Source organism: Dreissena polymorpha, chromosome 10, assembly GCF_020536995.1.
Source record: "Dreissena polymorpha isolate Duluth1 chromosome 10, UMN_Dpol_1.0, whole genome shotgun sequence".
Classification (NCBI taxonomy): domain Eukaryota; kingdom Metazoa; phylum Mollusca; class Bivalvia; order Myida; family Dreissenidae; genus Dreissena; species Dreissena polymorpha.
The window spans coordinates 70,270,117-70,287,924 of record NC_068364.1 but is presented as its reverse complement, the minus strand read 5'-3'; the positions used below and the strand labels follow the sequence as shown (position 1 = coordinate 70,287,924).

The following is a 17,808-nucleotide window of genomic DNA, read 5'->3' as shown; positions in this document are numbered from 1 at the left end:
GACTGCACAGGCTTATTTGAGACAACACTTTACTCTTATGCATTAAGCCAAGTTTTCCCTGTGCAGACTGTAAAGTGGTACGACAATTTAGGCACATGCATTAAGCCAAGTTTTCCCTGTGCAGACTGTAAAGTAGTACGACAATTTAGTCACATGCTTTAAGCCTAGTTTTCCCTGTGCAGACTGCAAAGTGGTACGACAATTTAGGCACATGCTTTAAGCCTAGTTTTCCCAGTGCAGACTGTAAAGTGGTACGACAATTTAGGCACATGCTTTAAGCCTAGTTTTCCCTGTGCAGACTGCAAAGTAGTACGACAATTTAGGCACATGCTTTAAGCCTAGTTTTCCCTGTGCAGACTGTAAAGTAGTACGACAATTTAGGCACATGCATTAAGCCAAGTTTTCCCTGTGCAGACTGTAAAGTGGTACGACAATTTAGGCACATGCTTTAAGCCTAGTTTTCCCTGTGCAGACTGTAAAGTAGTACGACAATTTAGGCACATGCATTAAGCCAAGTTTTCCCTGTGCAGACTGTAAAGTGGTACGACAATTTAGGCCACGACTTTTTTTTTTATTGGTTTACAAAAATTATTTTGACAATGGTCCATCGGGCGGTCGAAAAAAAAAAAAAAAAAAAACATCGGAAAAAAAAGTTAATACTAATAACATCAGAACAAAGACAACATATCTTTTATAACCTTAACACAGAGACAAAAAATCAAATTATGCAATGAAACACATCTATATCTTCAAATGAAATGAGTCCTAAAAGCACCTTTTGTAACATCAGGCAATTTTAAACACTCCATTACATGACATGCGTTCTTCTCCCATTAAAACGAAAAACTGCGCTTCATTTCCATAATTCGATGCGCTTCATTACGCAATGCAATGCCCGTTGCATAAATCTTATATAAGATAAACTACTCATACACAAATTACCCGGTATGTGTTTGCTCTTACTCGACTTATGAGATCGTACATGAAAAAAAATCGAGGTAGATCGATCCATGCCTCGTCGCGGTAATGTTTGTCAAAGTTATTGTTGTCATGAAAACTCGTTGATTTACAACGCAAAACGTCTTATTTGAACTGATGCGAATTAATTTAATCATATTTGTCAACTTCGCTTTTGCTTTATTTTGATAATTTAATCCAAAGTTTAATGTTAGCAAGTGTTTTTTTTACCGGAATTGTAAACAAGGAGTCAGTTAAAGTCTTCCGAAAATGTGCAGTCTGTGTGAATTGACAGTTTGACGTCATCAAAGGAAAGCCGCTTTCTGTCGGAAGCAATAAAGCGACAAATTTCGCGCCGAAAAAATTGGCTTCCTTTGTCTAGCAATCAACATGCCGAACCAATCGTGTGTTTGTTTCTCAATTGCAATCCTCCAATTTAATAAAAGCACGTGCATAGCTCCGCCTTCGAATCTTTTGCCGAGAACGGAGGCGGAGTTTAATGGTTAATTGAGCTAGTGTTTTACGCAAGTTAAGTTCCGATTTGCCGAAATTACTCGGCCCTAAGCATTGAAACGACAAATACATTTATCAATGATTTTCCGAGATATACCGATTTGTTCCGATTTCCAAACTTTCTGTACAGTTCCTATAAACTATGGCGGACGTGTTTACAAAATTCCTAAACACATATATCGTAAATAATGGCAGTGTTTTATTGGATTATTTATACTAATTATCAAATACTTTTTTATCTACTATAATATCGGGTTTGTTTAATATAATTTACATGTTAAACAATATAGTTGCGTCACAGACTCAGAAATAAATTTTGATGGGGTCGACATTTTACTGACGCTGATTTTCTTATTGTCTGTAATTTTTACCCGAAATAAATTTTGAGAAGTGCCCATAAAAGGACTGGTACATAATGTGTCACATTGAAAAATATCCCGATCTCTGCAATATATGTGAACCAATCGTTGATAGTACTTACTTGATTTTATTCGCAACCGTACTCAAACCGGATCGTTTTTTTTTCTCGTTTCGCTCGTTTTGCAGTGCGGTCGGGAATAAAATATTTAAAAAAAAGACGATTTTCCGATTTTATTTTTTTTCCCTTTTTCCAAAAATTAGGGTCGGCGGTTTTGTAAACCAAGAAATATAAAAGCCGTGGCCTTAGGCACATGCTTTAAGCCTAGTTTTCCCTGTGCAGACTGTAAAGTGGTACGACAATTTAGGCACATGCTTTAAGCCTAGTTTTCCCTGTGCAGACTGTAAAGTGGTACGACAATTTAGGCACATGCTTTAAGCCTAGTTTTCCCTGTGCAGACTGTAAAGTAGTACGACAATTTAGGCACATGCTTTAAGCCTAGTTTTCCCAGTGCAGACTGTAAAGTGGTTTGACAATTTAGGCACATGCTTTAAGCCTAGTTTTCCCTGTGCAGACTGTAAAGTAGTACGACAATTTAGGCACATGCATTAAGCCAAGTTTTCCCTGTGCAGACTGTAAAGTGGTACGACAATTTAGGCACATGCTTTAAGCCTAGTTTTCCCTGTGCAGACTGTAAAGTAGTACGACAATTTAGGCACATGCTTTAAGCCTAGTTTTCCCTGTGCAGACTGTAAAGTAGTACGACAATTTAGGCACATGCTTTAAGCCTAGTTTTCCCTGTGTGACTGTAAAGTAGTACGACAATTTAGGCACATGCTTTAAGCCTAGTTTTCCCTGTGCAGACTGTAAAGTGGTACGACAATTTAGGCACATGCTTTAAGCCTAGTTTTCCCTGTGCAGACTGTAAAGTAGTACGACAATTTAGTCACATGCTTTAAGCCTAGTTTTCCCAGTGCAGACTGTAAAGTGGTACGACAATTTAGGCACATGCTTTAAGCCTAGTTTTCCCTGTGCAGACTGTAAAGTAGTACGACAATTTAGGCACATGCTTTAAGCCTAGTTTTCCCAGTGCAGACTGTAAAGTAGTACGACAATTTAGGCACATGCTTTAAGCCTAGTTTTCCCTGTGCAGACTGTAAAGTGGTACGACAATTTAGGCACATGCTTTAAGCCTAGTTTTCCCAGTGCAGACTGTAAAGTGGTACGACAATTTAGGCACATGCTTTAAGCCTAGTTTTCCCAGTGCAGACTGTAAAGGAGTACGACAATTTAGGCACATGCTTTAAGCCTAGTTTTCCCTGTGCAGACTGTAAAGTAGTACGACAATTTAGGCACATGCATTAAGCCAAGTTTTCCCTGTGCAGACTGTAAAGTGGTACGACAATTTAGGCACATGCATTAAGCCAAGTTTTCCCTGTGCAGACTGTAAAGTGGTACGACAATTTAGTCACATGCTTTAAGCCTAGTTTTCCCTGTGCAGACTGCAAAGTGGTACGACAATTAAGGCACATGCTTTAAGCCTAGTTTTCCCAGTGCAGACTGTAAAGTGGTACGACAATTTAGGCACATGCTTTAAGCCTAGTTTTCCCTGTGCAGACTGTAAAGTAGTACGACAATTTAGGCACATGCTTTAAGCCTAATTTTCCCTGTGCAGACTGTAAAGTAGTACGACAATTTAGGCACATGCATTAAGCCAAGTTTTCCCTGTGCAGACTGTAAAGTGGTACGACAATTTAGGCACATGCTTTAAGCCTAGTTTTCCCTGTGCAGACTGTAAAGTAGTACGACAATTTAGGCACATGCTTTAAGCCTAGTTTTCCCTGTGCAGACTGTAAAGTAGTACGACAATTTAGGCACATGCATTAAGCCAAGTTTTCCCTGTGCAGACTGTAAAGTGGTACGACAATTTAGGCACATGCTTTAAGCCTAGTTTTCCCTGTGCAGACTGTAAAGTGGTACGACAATTTAGGCACATGCTTTAAGCCTAGTTTTCCCTGTGCAGACTGTAAAGTGGTACGACAATTTAGGCACATGCTTTAAGCCTAGTTTTCCCTGTGCAGACTGTAAAGTAGTACGACAATTTAGGCACATGCTTTAAGCCTAGTTTTCCCAGTGCAGACTGTAAAGTGGTTTGACAATTTAGGCACATGCTTTAAGCCTAGTTTTCCCTGTGCAGACTGTAAAGTAGTACGACAATTTAGGCACATGCATTAAGCCAAGTTTTCCCTGTGCAGACTGTAAAGTGGTACGACAATTTAGGCAAATGCTTTAAGCCTAGTTTTCCCTGTGCAGACTGTAAAGTAGTACGACAATTTAGGTACATGCTTTAAGCCTAGTTTTCCCTGTGCAGACTGTAAAGTAGTACGACAATTTAGGCACATGCTTTAAGCCTAGTTTTCCCTGTGCAGACTGTAAAGTAGTACGATAATTTAGGCACATGCTTTAAGCCTAGTTTTCCCTGTGCAGACTGTAAAGTGGTACGACAATTTAGGCACATGCTTTAAGCCTAGTTTTCCCTGTGCAGACTGTAAAGTAGTACGACAATTTAGTCACATGCTTTAAGCCTAGTTTTCCCAGTGCAGACTGTAAAGTGGTACGACAATTTAGGCACATGCTTTAAGCCTAGTTTTCCCTGTGCAGACTGTAAAGTAGTACGACAATTTAGGCACATGCTTTAAGCCTAGTTTTCCCAGTGCAGACTGTAAAGTAGTACGACAATTTAGGCACATGCTTTAAGCCTAGTTTTCCCTGTGCAGACTGTAAAGTGGTACGACAATTTAGGCACATGCTTTAAGCCTAGTTTTCCCAGTGCAGACTGTAAAGTGGTACGACAATTTAGGCACATGCTTTAAGCCTAGTTTTCCCAGTGCAGACTGTAAAGTGGTACGACAATTTAGGCACATGCTTTAAGCCTAGTTTTCCCAGTGCAGACTGTAAAGTGGTACGACAATTTAGGCACATGCTTTAAGCCTAGTTTTTCCTGTGCAGACTGTAAAGTAGAACGACAATTTAGGCACATGCTTTAAGCCTAGTTTTCCCAGTGCAGACTGTAAAGTAGAACGACAATTTAGGCACATGCTTTAAGCCTAGTTTTTCCTGTGCAGACTGTAAAGTAGAACGACAATTTAGGCACATGCTTTAAGCCTAGTTTTCCCAGTGCAGACTGTAAAGTAGAACGACAATTTAGGCACATGCATTAAGCCAAGTTTTCCCTGTGCAGACTGTAAAGTGGTACGACAATTTAGGCACATGCTTTAAGCCTAGTTTTCCCTGTGCAGACTGTAAAGTGGTACGACAATTTAGGCACATGCTTTAAGCCTAGTTTTCCCTGTGCAGACTGTAAAGTGGTACGACAATTTAGGCACATGCTTTAAGCCTAGTTTTCTCAGTGCAGACTGTAAAGTGGTACGACAATTTAGGCACATGCTTTAAGCCTAGTTTTCCCTGTGCAGACTGTAAAGTGGTACGACAATTTAGGCACATGCTTTAAGCCTAGTTTTCCCAGTGCAGACTGTAAAGTGGTACGACAATTTAGGCACATGCTTTAAGCCTAGTTTTTCCTGTGCAGACTGTAAAGTGGTTTGACAATTTAGGCACATGCTTTAAGCCTAGTTTTCCCTGTGCAGACTGTAAAGTAGTACGACAATTTAGGCACATGCTTTAAGCCTAGTTTTCCCAGTGCAGACTGTAAAGTAGTACGACAATTTAGGCACATGCTTTAAGCCTAGTTTTCCCTGTGCAGACTGTAAAGTGGTTTGACAATATAGGCACATGCTTTAAGCCTAGTTTTCCCAGAACGGGTCTGTTATGTTACAGCTGAACTTACCAGGCGATACAGGAGCCTGCGCCTGGGTCTGGGCTCCCTGGATGAAGCGTATACTGCGAGCCACCGTGGAGAAGGAGGAGTGCAGGGAACCTGTAATCACACAGAGACACTGTGAACATCTTTAACCTTTGTTTGCTGGGAAATTTGTCGTCTGCTAAAATGTCGTCTGCTCCATTTATAAAATTAGCATTTTCTTCGATTTTTTTTCAAAGAATACTATCAGAATAGCAAACAGTTTGGATCCTGATGAGACGCCACGTTCTGTGGATCCAAACTGTTTGCAAAGGCCTTCAAAATTCGGTTCAAGCACTGAAAGGGTTAAACCTTTCCCACTTAAGAAGCAAAGTGAAAATGACCATGTGCAAACATCATAAAACCAAAACAGCCTGAGGTTTAATGCTTTTTGCTGCTCATCAGTAACTAAGGGTTGAAAATGAAGCCTTTAAAACGTCTTATAAGAAAGGTCTTTAATTTAATTTTACTTTCTAAGGCACATCAAATGCGTCAAAATACCTTTCTAAGTGGTAAAGGGTTAACCCTTTCAGCGCTGGAACCGAATTTCAAAGGCCTTTGCAAACAGTTTGGATCCAGATTAGAAAGTTAAATATAAGCAAAGACTTTTCTTACTATATTCAAGTTTTAAAGGCTTCATTTCCAACCCTTCCAACAGCAAACAGCATAAAATCTGAACAGACTGTGAGTGTCTTGCAGGCTGTTCTGGTTTTATGTTGTTCGCACAAAGCCATTTTCACTTTGCTTCTGCGTGGGAAAGGGTTAACATATCATTAAATGAAGTCTAGAGAGCACTTTTTAAAGAGATTTAATCATCAAAATAATACTGTAAGATATAGATACGTATTTTGACATATTTGTGGTCCCTTGGAAAGTTCAAGATTCAAGTTTTAAAGGCTTCATTTCCAACCATAAGTTGCTGATGAGCAGCAAACAGCATAAAACTTGTACAGACTGCGAGTTACTCGCAGGCTGTTCTGGTTTTATGCTGGCTGCAAAAGTCATTTTCACTTCGCTTCTTATGGGGAAAGGGTTAAACAAAAATGTATTACTTCATTTATGCTGTCATTCACAACAATCAAGAGACTAGTATTACTCTCCAATATTAACCTGCCATTGAACATTTCATTAACCCTTTTCCACTTAGAGGCAAAGTGTTAATTGCTATGTGCAAACAGCATAAAACCAGAAACGCCTGCGAGTAACTCACAGTCTGTTCAGGTTTTATGCTGTTTGCTGCTCATCATGCAGTATCTAAGGGTTGGAAATGAAGCCTTTAAAACTCGAATACAGTAAGGAAGGTCTTCAATTAAATATAACTTTCTAAGAGACTAAATACATTAATATATGTCTATTCAAGTCTCATCACATTAGAATTATTGTACTTATGTTTTCGTAATATAATATGAATATTACATCATGTTATGTGAATATTACATCATTATATGTGAAGAACATACAGTTTGTTAACAAATTTATTTATTTTTAAACTGTTATTTTTATTAACACTTTTTATAGACCATGTTTTTCAAATAGAAATATTGAAATATCAAATTATAATATGCTGTGTAAATACTGTATGTTTTCTTTAGAAAATTGATTTTGAATCTCGAGTGGATGCGATATGTAGTATTTGTATCAGAACATTATCGTTTATTCAACCATAACGTTTTTTATGCAACACCATGTATTATGAATATATGAATGATATGATATATGTTGAACAAGGACCATAACGTCCTATTTCAACTGTGTAAATATGTATTTGTCGAAATAAAAGTTCTTCTTCTACACTTCAAAATACGTATCTAAGTGGAAAAGGGTTACAGTACCATTACAGGGAATAAGTTAGTTTCAGTACTGGCAGGGATTTTAAACAAGCTTTTGACCTTTGAACTCCAAGTGTGAGCTTGACCTTGGAGATATCGACATACTTTTGATAAAATCGTACTTCACTTAGTATAGTGCTTAATATTGTCTCATTAAACTTGTGAAAAACATGTAAGAACATACCGAATGCAAATAAATGAAACAAGCAAACATAGGAAACATTAATCCAAGCGTATCATTTATGGTTATTGAGTTTATGAGTGCCAGGTCCATAATGTCAAGCTATACAATAATTTTATTTTACAAAAATCTACCTTACAACATTGCCACATGACAGCAGTATACATCTTGCTATTCATATGCTGACAGTCATTACCACGCATTTGGAACAACTTGTCAAAACGCTGCAGCATTCTGGCCCAGTGTAAATGATAATTTGAACTGACAGATGTACAGAAAGTACCTCATCTTAAACATGTTATACTGCTAACAAGCAATTAAGCAAGGGTTTAATGCTTGCTTAAATGTTGTAACATTAGTTTCTTGACATCCCTTTGTCCCTGATGATCGTTTTGACAAATCCACAATATTTGTGTCAAAAGTAATTAGATGATGAAACAATGGTAAAAAGAGATGAACACAAAGCAGATTTCAAAATTGGCCCCCATGTTGGTACAGGCCAGTCAGTTTGATTTACTCTTAAGAGTACCCTGCCAGCTCAACAATATAATCTTTTAAACTGTGCATTACCATTAATATATGCCTACTGCATCAAAATAATGCAGTGGGCCTAAGGATAGACCATTTACCATAACTTAACAATTCAAACAGCACAGCATGCATATATTTAAGTATGTTTGCAAAAAAGCAAGTTTAAATGATGACAAAAAAGAAAATATTTGATGAAATTGCACAAAAAAGAAGCATGATGACACAGTGCTAAGTAGTTATGGCAACTCAAAATTTGATATAAACACAACAACAACAACAACAACATTTCACAGAAACTATGGCAACGTAAACAAATAAACAACATAGTAAAATGTAACTATGACAACTCATCTGGTCAGCAACATGACAACATAGTACATGGTTGCTATGGCAACATAACTTGGTTACCTGGGATTCTCCAATCAATCTCTGGCTCCTCATCGTAAAACATGAACGGCGGGAACGATAAAAACCGACGATCCATAGCCTTTTATTCCTCAGACAATCATCGAAATGTTTTATTTTATTTATTTTTTTATTTTATTTTATTAACTGCTCCATTATAACACTTCAATATTCTGACATATTCATGTAAGCTGTCTTTATAGCTCCAGAAGAATTTAAGTCCAATTCTTGTATTATATTTTTATTGAAAACAAAAGAAAACACATAACCCCTATGTGGTTAATTGAAAATTAATTACTTGTCCCGCATCAGGATTACTGTCATTAAATAAGACTTACTAACGTCTTTGCATAATACTTTGTCAAAAGTGCTGGAAGTTTATTTAAATGTCACTATGCCCTCCAGGGCAACATACCTATCAATGGTGATCAATTCTTACAAAATGCACCATCTATCTTCAAATTTGCTACTAAAAGGACAAGCAAGTAACATGAAAATGTACACATTTTTTCTACATTTTAAAAAAGAAACATCCTGGATAATGACTTTCCCATAAATTTGCTGGGTCGCCGTGGTGTTATGGATATGGTGTCTGCCTAGCGACTGGGAGGACATGGGTTCCATCCTCACTGTGGGAGCGTTCTTAAGATCTCCCCCAAAGACACCAGGTACTGGTTCTAGGCCCAGGAAACCGACTCGAGAGCATTTATATAAGCCTTAGGCTTTCGATGCAATCAAGCTAAAATAAATAGGTTTAAAATAAATTTGCTGACAAATGTCATCCGATCAATTCAAAAGTAATTATAGCATTATGTGTTTTTTACATTTTACTTCTTTTTTTAACATGAATTTGAAATATTCTAAATATTACATCAAAACGTAACGATCAATAACACACTATACCCTCCATTAAATGTTGCCTCTATCAGCCTCCTAGTAGAAATGTAGCCTCTTCTACTCTTTCAGAAGACTCGGTGAGTAATAACTGAATTGCGTGCAGTTTTACTTAACTACACTGGCTTCACTTCCCTTGACCAAAAAAAATCAACCCCCAAAAGTTACAAAAATTACCCACAAAAGCACTTCCTATCGGATGATAATCCTTCATGACCCTATTAAAAAAATGCAAAATTATGGAAATTATAATATTGGCACCAAAGCGATTGATTAAACAAACTAGCCAAAATTGTTTTAAAAAAACACCGTCATTAGGACTTCCTATTGCATTAAAATCCTTTGAGACCCTTTTACAAACTGCACAGTTATGCATTATAATATGGACATCATCCCCTTGACCAATCAAAATTAATCCAAAGAGTTAAAAAAAACACCGACAGTAGCACTTCCTCTTTGACGAAAATCCTTTGAGACCCTATCTTTCACAGAAAATGAACCTTTATCGCAGAACAAATTCAATGTAAAATAATTTGTTATCTTGCCTGTAATGGCCATATTTCTTTTTAGCAATTGAAGTTTATTATCAGCGGTTTATAATTGGCACACAAGACGACGACTGATTGTCAATTTTTTCTCTTGTCAACATGTGATAACAACTGATCCATTGGCCATAAGGAAGTTGATGACAAATTATCTAATAAAATATATGTTTTATTATTCATTCTTCAATCAATTTCATGTCTCCAAATTCTTTTTAATTCTTGAATCATCTTGTAAAATTGTGTTTCATCGTGTGATTGTTCAGTACAATTTGACTAAATATTGTACTTTTTCTAAAACAAATAGCAAATTTTTTTTTTTATTAATTATCATTATTTGATATTTATCATACATGTATGATGGTTGAGCAATTTTGTGCAATAAATATTCAATAAAAATGGCATCAAGAGAATGTTTATAGGAAAAATGGCGTCCAATATGTGTTACCAGTATGAACAGGTACAAAAATAAAGTAACAAATCTGTGTAAAATCCTTGAATGATAGTGCACAAGTTTAACAAGACTTTCTTGTGTAAAAATATTACACCTACAGCATTAATGCAATATGTCAGAAGTGTCGTCCTAAGTAACAAAGCTTAATCAGTAGTAAAATTTCCCCTTTGATGGAATTTTTCATTTAAACGAAAAAACAGTCTAGGTGGAAAGTCTAACCAGTGAATTGTCTGTGAAAGAAGTAATGTCCTAATTAAATCATATGCAATCGGCACAGGCTAATATGCAGAAACACTTTCCCGTTCTATGTACTTTTTCATTTAAACAACAAGATGCGTTTGTGAAACACAATGTCCCCCTATATGACGTTTGACCTTGTAGGATGACCTTGACCTTGACCCTTCACCACTCAAAATGTGCAGCTCCATGAGATACACATGCATTTCAAATATAAAATTGCAAGCTTCAATATTGCAGAAGTGACATTACATGAGCAATTTTGACCCATATAATTGACCTTGAAGGATGACCTTAACCTTGACCTTTCACCACTCAAAATGTGCAGCTCCATGAGATACACATGCATGCCAAATATCAAGTTGCTATCTTCAATATTGCAAAAGTATTCATAAAAAAGCGATTTGGGCCACATATATTTGACCTCTGACCTTGAAGAATGACCTTGACCTTGACCTTTCACCACTCAAAATGTGCAGCTTTATGAGATACACATGCATGCCAAATATCAAGTTGCTATCTTCAATATTGCAAAAGTACTCATAAAATGAGCGATTTTGGCCACATATATTTGACCTCTGACCTTGAAGGATGACCTTGACCTTGACCTTTCACCACTCAAAATGTGCAGCTCCATGAGATACACATGCATGCCAAATATCAAGTTGCTATCTTCAATATTGAAATACTGCAAAAGTGTACATTAAATTAGCAATTTTGACCCATATATATTGACCCTTGACCTTGAAGGATGACCTTGACCTTGAGCTTTCACCACTCAAAATGTGCAGCTCCATGAGATACATATGCATGCCAAATATCAAGTTGCTATCTTCAATATTGCAAAAGTTATCGCAAATGTTAAAGTTGGCGCAAACAGACAGACAGACAGACCAACCAACAGACAGGGCAAAAACAATATGTCCCCCACTACTATAGTGGGGGACATAAAAATTCAGTCTTTGTGGAAATTGTCATCCCTGATTAGCCTTAGTGGGAGGACACTTTAGGGGATTTATGTATGGCATTATGCATAGCCTGTGCATGACAGTTTTAAAACCAAAATAGTATTTACATATGGTGAGGACAAATTGTTGTGCATAATGGGTGCCAACGCTCGGCTGCGAAAGCTTGTCAGATTTTTTTTAATTTTTTGTTAAAGGTCACGGTGACCTTGACCTTTGACCTAGTGACCCAAAATTTGGTGTGGCGTGTAGAACTCATCAAGGTGCATCTACTTATGAAGTTTCAAAGTTGTAGGTGGAAGCACTTTGATTTTAGAGCCAATGTTAAGGTTTTAGCACGACGCCTACGGCGGACGGCAAGCTGGCTATGACAATACCTCGGGTTTTCTCCAAAAACAGCCAAGCTCAAAATGGGTGTGGCGTGTAGCAATGAGGAAGGTGAATGTACATATGAAGTTTAAAAGTTGTAGGTGGAAGCACTTTTATTGTAGAGGCTATGTTAACATTTTATATTAGAGGTCACAGCAACCTTGACATTTGACCTAGTGACCCAAAAATGGGTGTGGCGTGTAGAACTCATCAAGGTGCATCTACATATGAAGTTTCAAAGTTGTAGGTGGAAGCACTTTGATTTTAGAGCCTATGTTAAAGTTTTATATTAGTGGTCACAGTGACCTTGACCTTTGACCTAGTGACCCAAAAATGGGTGTGGCGTGTAGAACTCATCAAGGTGCATCTACATATGAAGTTTCAAAGTTGTAGGTGGAAGCATTTAGAGCCAATGTTAAGGTTTTAGCACGATGCCTACGGCGGACGGCTGATGGCGAGCTGGCTATGACAATACCTCGGGTTTTCTCCGAAACAGCCGAGCTAAAAATTAATGTTCCTTATAGCAATAGCCAAAATTTCAATGCTATATGTGGTCTGGTAACATAGATTTAACAAGATACAACATGCTCGTTTTTGTTTCTTTGCGGGACGATATATATTAAACACATGTTTATGTACCAAGTTAGCGTTTGTTAAGCTTCATTTAATGAAATATTTTACTGTGAAATATCCGTTGATTTTGAGTATTAATGTTACTTTTAACTTTACAGCTTACTTAAGTAAATGACAATGGCAAGTCTTTCATATAAGAAATTTCAAACTTCTTACACTAAGTCAGTGCAAACAACATGTAAAAACATGTCTGACATATATATCAATTAGTGTTTAGAACAGCAGACGGCAAAAATGAAATGAATAAACAATTACACAATTAAGAGCAAAACCTGTTATAATTGCATGGTCTAAAAACTATCACTGATTCAAAATCTACAGCAAACAAATGAAGCTAATCCATAAAATCCAAACCAATATGCGCCATGCTCTGTGGGTGTCGTCCCAGATTAGCCTGTTCAGTCCGCACTGGCTAATCAGGGATGACACTTTCCGACTAAATTAGATTTTCACTGAGAAGAAACTTGCTTCAAACAAAAAATTACCATAAAAGTGGAAAGTGTCATCCCTGATTAGCCTGTGCGGACTGAACAGGCTAATTTGGGACGACACTTTACGCACATGCATTAAACCCCCTTTTCACAGAGCACGGCTCAAGAATAGCTGTAAATATGAATCATTACACACAAAATATTATCCTCAAGTGAACTCAGAAACAAAAACCATCATAAATGTGTTCAAAATTATGGTTAAAAAACTGTCCTTTACAGATACTTACATTCATATTTGGTAAGGTACATGTTTTAAAAGTATATGTAAATCTTTTTTACTATCAATGCATTTTTCTGCTTTTTAAATAAATAAAATATAATTTTTCAATAACTTCACATCATAAGATTGGCATAAATGCTAAATAATAAAATCCAAAAACAGTTAATTCTCACATTTATGTTACTTTGTACAATGCCCCTCAAGAAAAATTCCGAACACAAGGAAAAATTTGTAAAAGAAATATAAGGAACAACATTGTTATCAACATCTTAAATCAATATTCTTCCTTCAGAAAAAGTCATAACTCCAGGATGTCTATTTTAGTTTCATTTCTTGAATTCTTTTGGAATAACTGATTAAAATCATAAAAATATTGAATCTAATTTCGCTGATAAAGTACAATTCAATGTTCAATAACGAAACCGCTAGAATTTCCACTATTCTAAACACAACACTTTATTGATAATAATTGATAATATAATATTAAGACATCCCACACATTTTTTCCCAAAGCAGAATCACACCATCAGAAATACCCATCTATAACATCACAACAACAACAACAGCTACCAACACTATTACATTGAGCCCACACCCCCAGACACAGGCCCCTAAGTGAAAGTCACTAACTGAAACATCACTCACGATAACAGAGCCTGAGAATATCAACAACACGGCCTCCACATTTGATACAGCTACAGCTACCAGCACATTCAACACCTGCTTAGGCCAGAAAATGACAGCTCATTGTTGGCCTTTAACAAGGCCAGGATATAGATTTTACATTGTATGTAACTAACATTAACCAAATTAAACTGTTAGTCTTTCCATCTATAACTTACAATGTATTAAATAAATATACTTACACCAATTTTTTTTTAATGTGATAATAATATGAGTCGTATTCTGAGAAATCTGGGCATAATGCATGAGCGTAAAGTGTCATCCCAGATTAGCCTGTGCAGTTCGAACAGGCTATTAAGGGATGACACTCTGCTTTTATGGTATTTTAAGTTTCAAGGAAGTCTCCTCTTACCGAAAATCAAGTTTAGGCGGAAAGTGTCGTCCCTGATTAGCCTGTGCGCACTGCACAGGCTAATCTGGGATGACACTTTACGCACAAGCATTAAGCCCAGTTTTCTTAGAATGCAGCTCATAATAATATGCCTGCAATTGTTATACAAATCTTATATTTCCTGTTTTTGTTTCCCTGAATAACCACCGGGTGTAGACTTTTAATAAACATAAACAACTGAATTCTTTTTAAATAATATGATTACATCTATAATTATGATGATATATTGGACATTAAAGCTACACACATTGAAATGAAATACATGTTAATCAATACATATAGATGCAATCTGAAAGTGTGCAAAATTGTCATTAAATCTATAGCCTAGTTAGCAAGTAATTTATTATTTTTTAACATTTAACAACCGAAAGTAGGATTACTATACGTATATGTCCATTTCGACAAAAATGACCGATTTCTACCTTGTAACCACCAGATATATTTTAATTGGCATAGAATTAAATCTATACCCTAGTTAGCAAGTAATTTATTATTTTTCAAATGGTACCGCTTTTAAGTAGGATTTCTCGACGTATACATCCATTTCAACAAACGCGATTATTTTAAGGTTTTAAAGCTAAAAAAAGACGGATTTCTACCTTAAAACCACCATATTTGTTCTAATTGGCATAGATAAAACATGTTTCTTTTTTATACTTAAATTTACTTTCATTTCAAGGTGTGTGGCTTTAATAAAATGTCTTTAAATCACTCCTACAATTATGAATGTGCTATAAGACACATGCCATCCATTTTGCAATTGTCATACGCCATAAAAAATGGTGCACATTATCTAAGCCAGTTGAACAATTCAATAATGGTGTGCATTACACCCTTTCCCACTCTGAGGCAAAGTGAAAATGGCTATATGCAAACAGCATAAAACCAGAACAGCCTATGAGTAACTGGCTGTTCAGGTTTTATTCTGTTTGCTGCTCATAACTTTCTTAGGGTTGGAAATGAAGCCTTTAAAACATGAATCTAGTAAGAAAGGTCTTTAATTAAATGTAACTTTCTATGGGACAAATGCGTCAAAATATGTATCTAAGTGGTAAAAGGTTAATTAACAAGATATTTAGTTGAAACTTGTTTGAGAAAGACTGTTTCAAAAGCCCTGGGCTTATTGAGACACTCCCAAGTCTGTTTCCTGGCAAAAACACAATTGAACAGGGCATATTTGCATATGCAAAAAAAAGAATTATACACAACTTAAGTGCAAGTACTGTTCTTGTGTTGCAAATATAAAACATAATTAAGAAAACCTTCAATTCAGCCACAAATGATACCCAATATTAAATAAATGCTGGTACAATATTTAATGTAATTTTTCAGCGAGACTCGGTGAGAAACATCATGATCAAATTTTCAACTGAGTACTAATTTTGCAAAGAACCAATATCTAAAGATCATATAACAAATTTTATGAATGTAACTGACAAACATATTCTTCATTTGAATAAATTGCTTCCTTATTTTGATTCCCATGATGGCTTTCATGACATCTAACAATGAAAATTAGTAGAATATAATCTCTTCATATTAGTAGAATGTAACCTCTATTCTTGCTGATCATTTCAATTAACATTTGATTGGACCAATTATCCGACATCTGGAGCTGTAAATTATGGAAAGTAGGTAATAGAATCACTGACTGGTATGACAGTGGTGCCCATGTAAATCGCTAGAACGAACGAAATTGAACAGAAATTTACTTGAGTCTAATGTTAAGAACCATAGTTGTCCATTACTTTGAACAATTGTTATATTTATTTTTTAATTCAACAACTAAAACTATAATGACAAAGTTTTTTTCTCCATTTTGAATATGACCTAGAAGCCCTTCTATTAAAAGTTGACCCCTCATTTTTAAGTCTTAAATCACTCACACAGGCAGCAGCAGGCTAATTTCTGACAAAACTCTTATTTCTATAATTGGTGTCTTAATTCAAAATAAGCCCATACAAGTGCAATTCTTCAATGGGTAGATCATTATTAACAAGAACATATTTACACCGCTATTGTTGCTTTGTTGAGCTGGGCTCAGATTAAGTGATTAACAATCAATCGCTCTTTGTTTTAAACGTAGAAGCAAAAATTCTGTTTCCATTAATTTTAGATGTAAGAAATCTCATTCAAGCCATTTTAACTGTAAGAATTCTCATTCAAGCAATTTTTACTACAACAGTTTTCATTCAAGCCATTTTAAGTGTAAGAATTCTCATTCAAGCCATTTTAAGTGTAAGAATTCTCATTCAAGCCATTTTAACTGTTATAATTGTTATTAAAGTTATTTTAACTGTTAGAATTCCACACAAAGTCATTTTAAATGTTAGGTTTGGATTGAAAGTAATATTTAAAGTTAGAATGTTTATCAAGTAATTTTAAGAGAATGAAATCATAAAGTTTACATAAGAACAAGCAAATTCATTGAATTGATATCCCCCACCTATATACTTCTGGACACAAAAGTGTTATATTTGACGCTAAAAAAGCATTTTTTTGAAGATACAAAGGGCCATAACTCTGTTATTATCAGATGGTGTACAATGCCATTTGGCGTGCATCATCCTATTATCAATATATATACTCATACCAAGTTTCAATGAAATCCGCAAAAGCACTTCCAAGATATGGCTCCGGACACAAAAGTGACGGACAGACGGACAGCCGGACAACGCCAAAACAATATCCCTCCGCCTCTGGCGGGGGATATATACTCGTACCAAGTTTCAATGAAATCTGCCAAAGCACTTCCAAGATATGGCTCCGGACACAAAAGTGCCTATAGTAAAAAGCATTTTTTCAAGATACAAAGGGCCATAACTCTGTTTTTAACAGATGGTATACAATGCCATTTGGCGTGCATCATCCTCTTATGCATATATATACTCATACCAAGTTTCAATGAAATCCGCCAAAGCACTTCCAATATATGGCTCCGGACACAAAAGTGCCTATAGTAAAAAGCATATTTTCAAGATACAAAGGGCCATAACTCTGTATTAACAGATGGTGTACAATGCCATTTGGCGTGCATCATCCTCTTATGCATATATATACTCAAACCAAGTTTCAATGAAATCCGCCAAAGCACTTCAAAGATATGGCTCCGGACACAAAAGTGCCTATAGTAAAAAGCATTTTTTCAAGATACAAAGGGCTATAACTCTATTTTTAACAGATGGTGTACAATGCCATTTGGCGTGCATCATCCTCTTTTGCATATATATACTCATACAAAGTTTCAATGAACTCCGCCAAAGCACTTCCAAGATATGGCTCCGGACACAAAAGT

At 36.1% G+C, this 17,808-nt stretch overlaps 1 protein-coding gene across 7 annotated transcripts in view; it reads right to left on the bottom strand.

Moving 5' to 3' along the window:
- Nucleotides 1-17,808, bottom strand: part of LOC127847111 (uncharacterized) — a 110,972-nt gene that overhangs the window by 20,409 nt on the left and 72,755 nt on the right. For all 7 annotated transcript variants that reach the window (XM_052378737.1, XM_052378736.1, XM_052378740.1 and 4 more), the window contains one exon: nucleotides 5,676-5,765. In XM_052378737.1, the coding sequence (XP_052234697.1) occupies nucleotides 5,676-5,765 (90 nt within the window). The remainder of the gene's footprint in view (nucleotides 1-5,675; nucleotides 5,766-17,808) is intronic.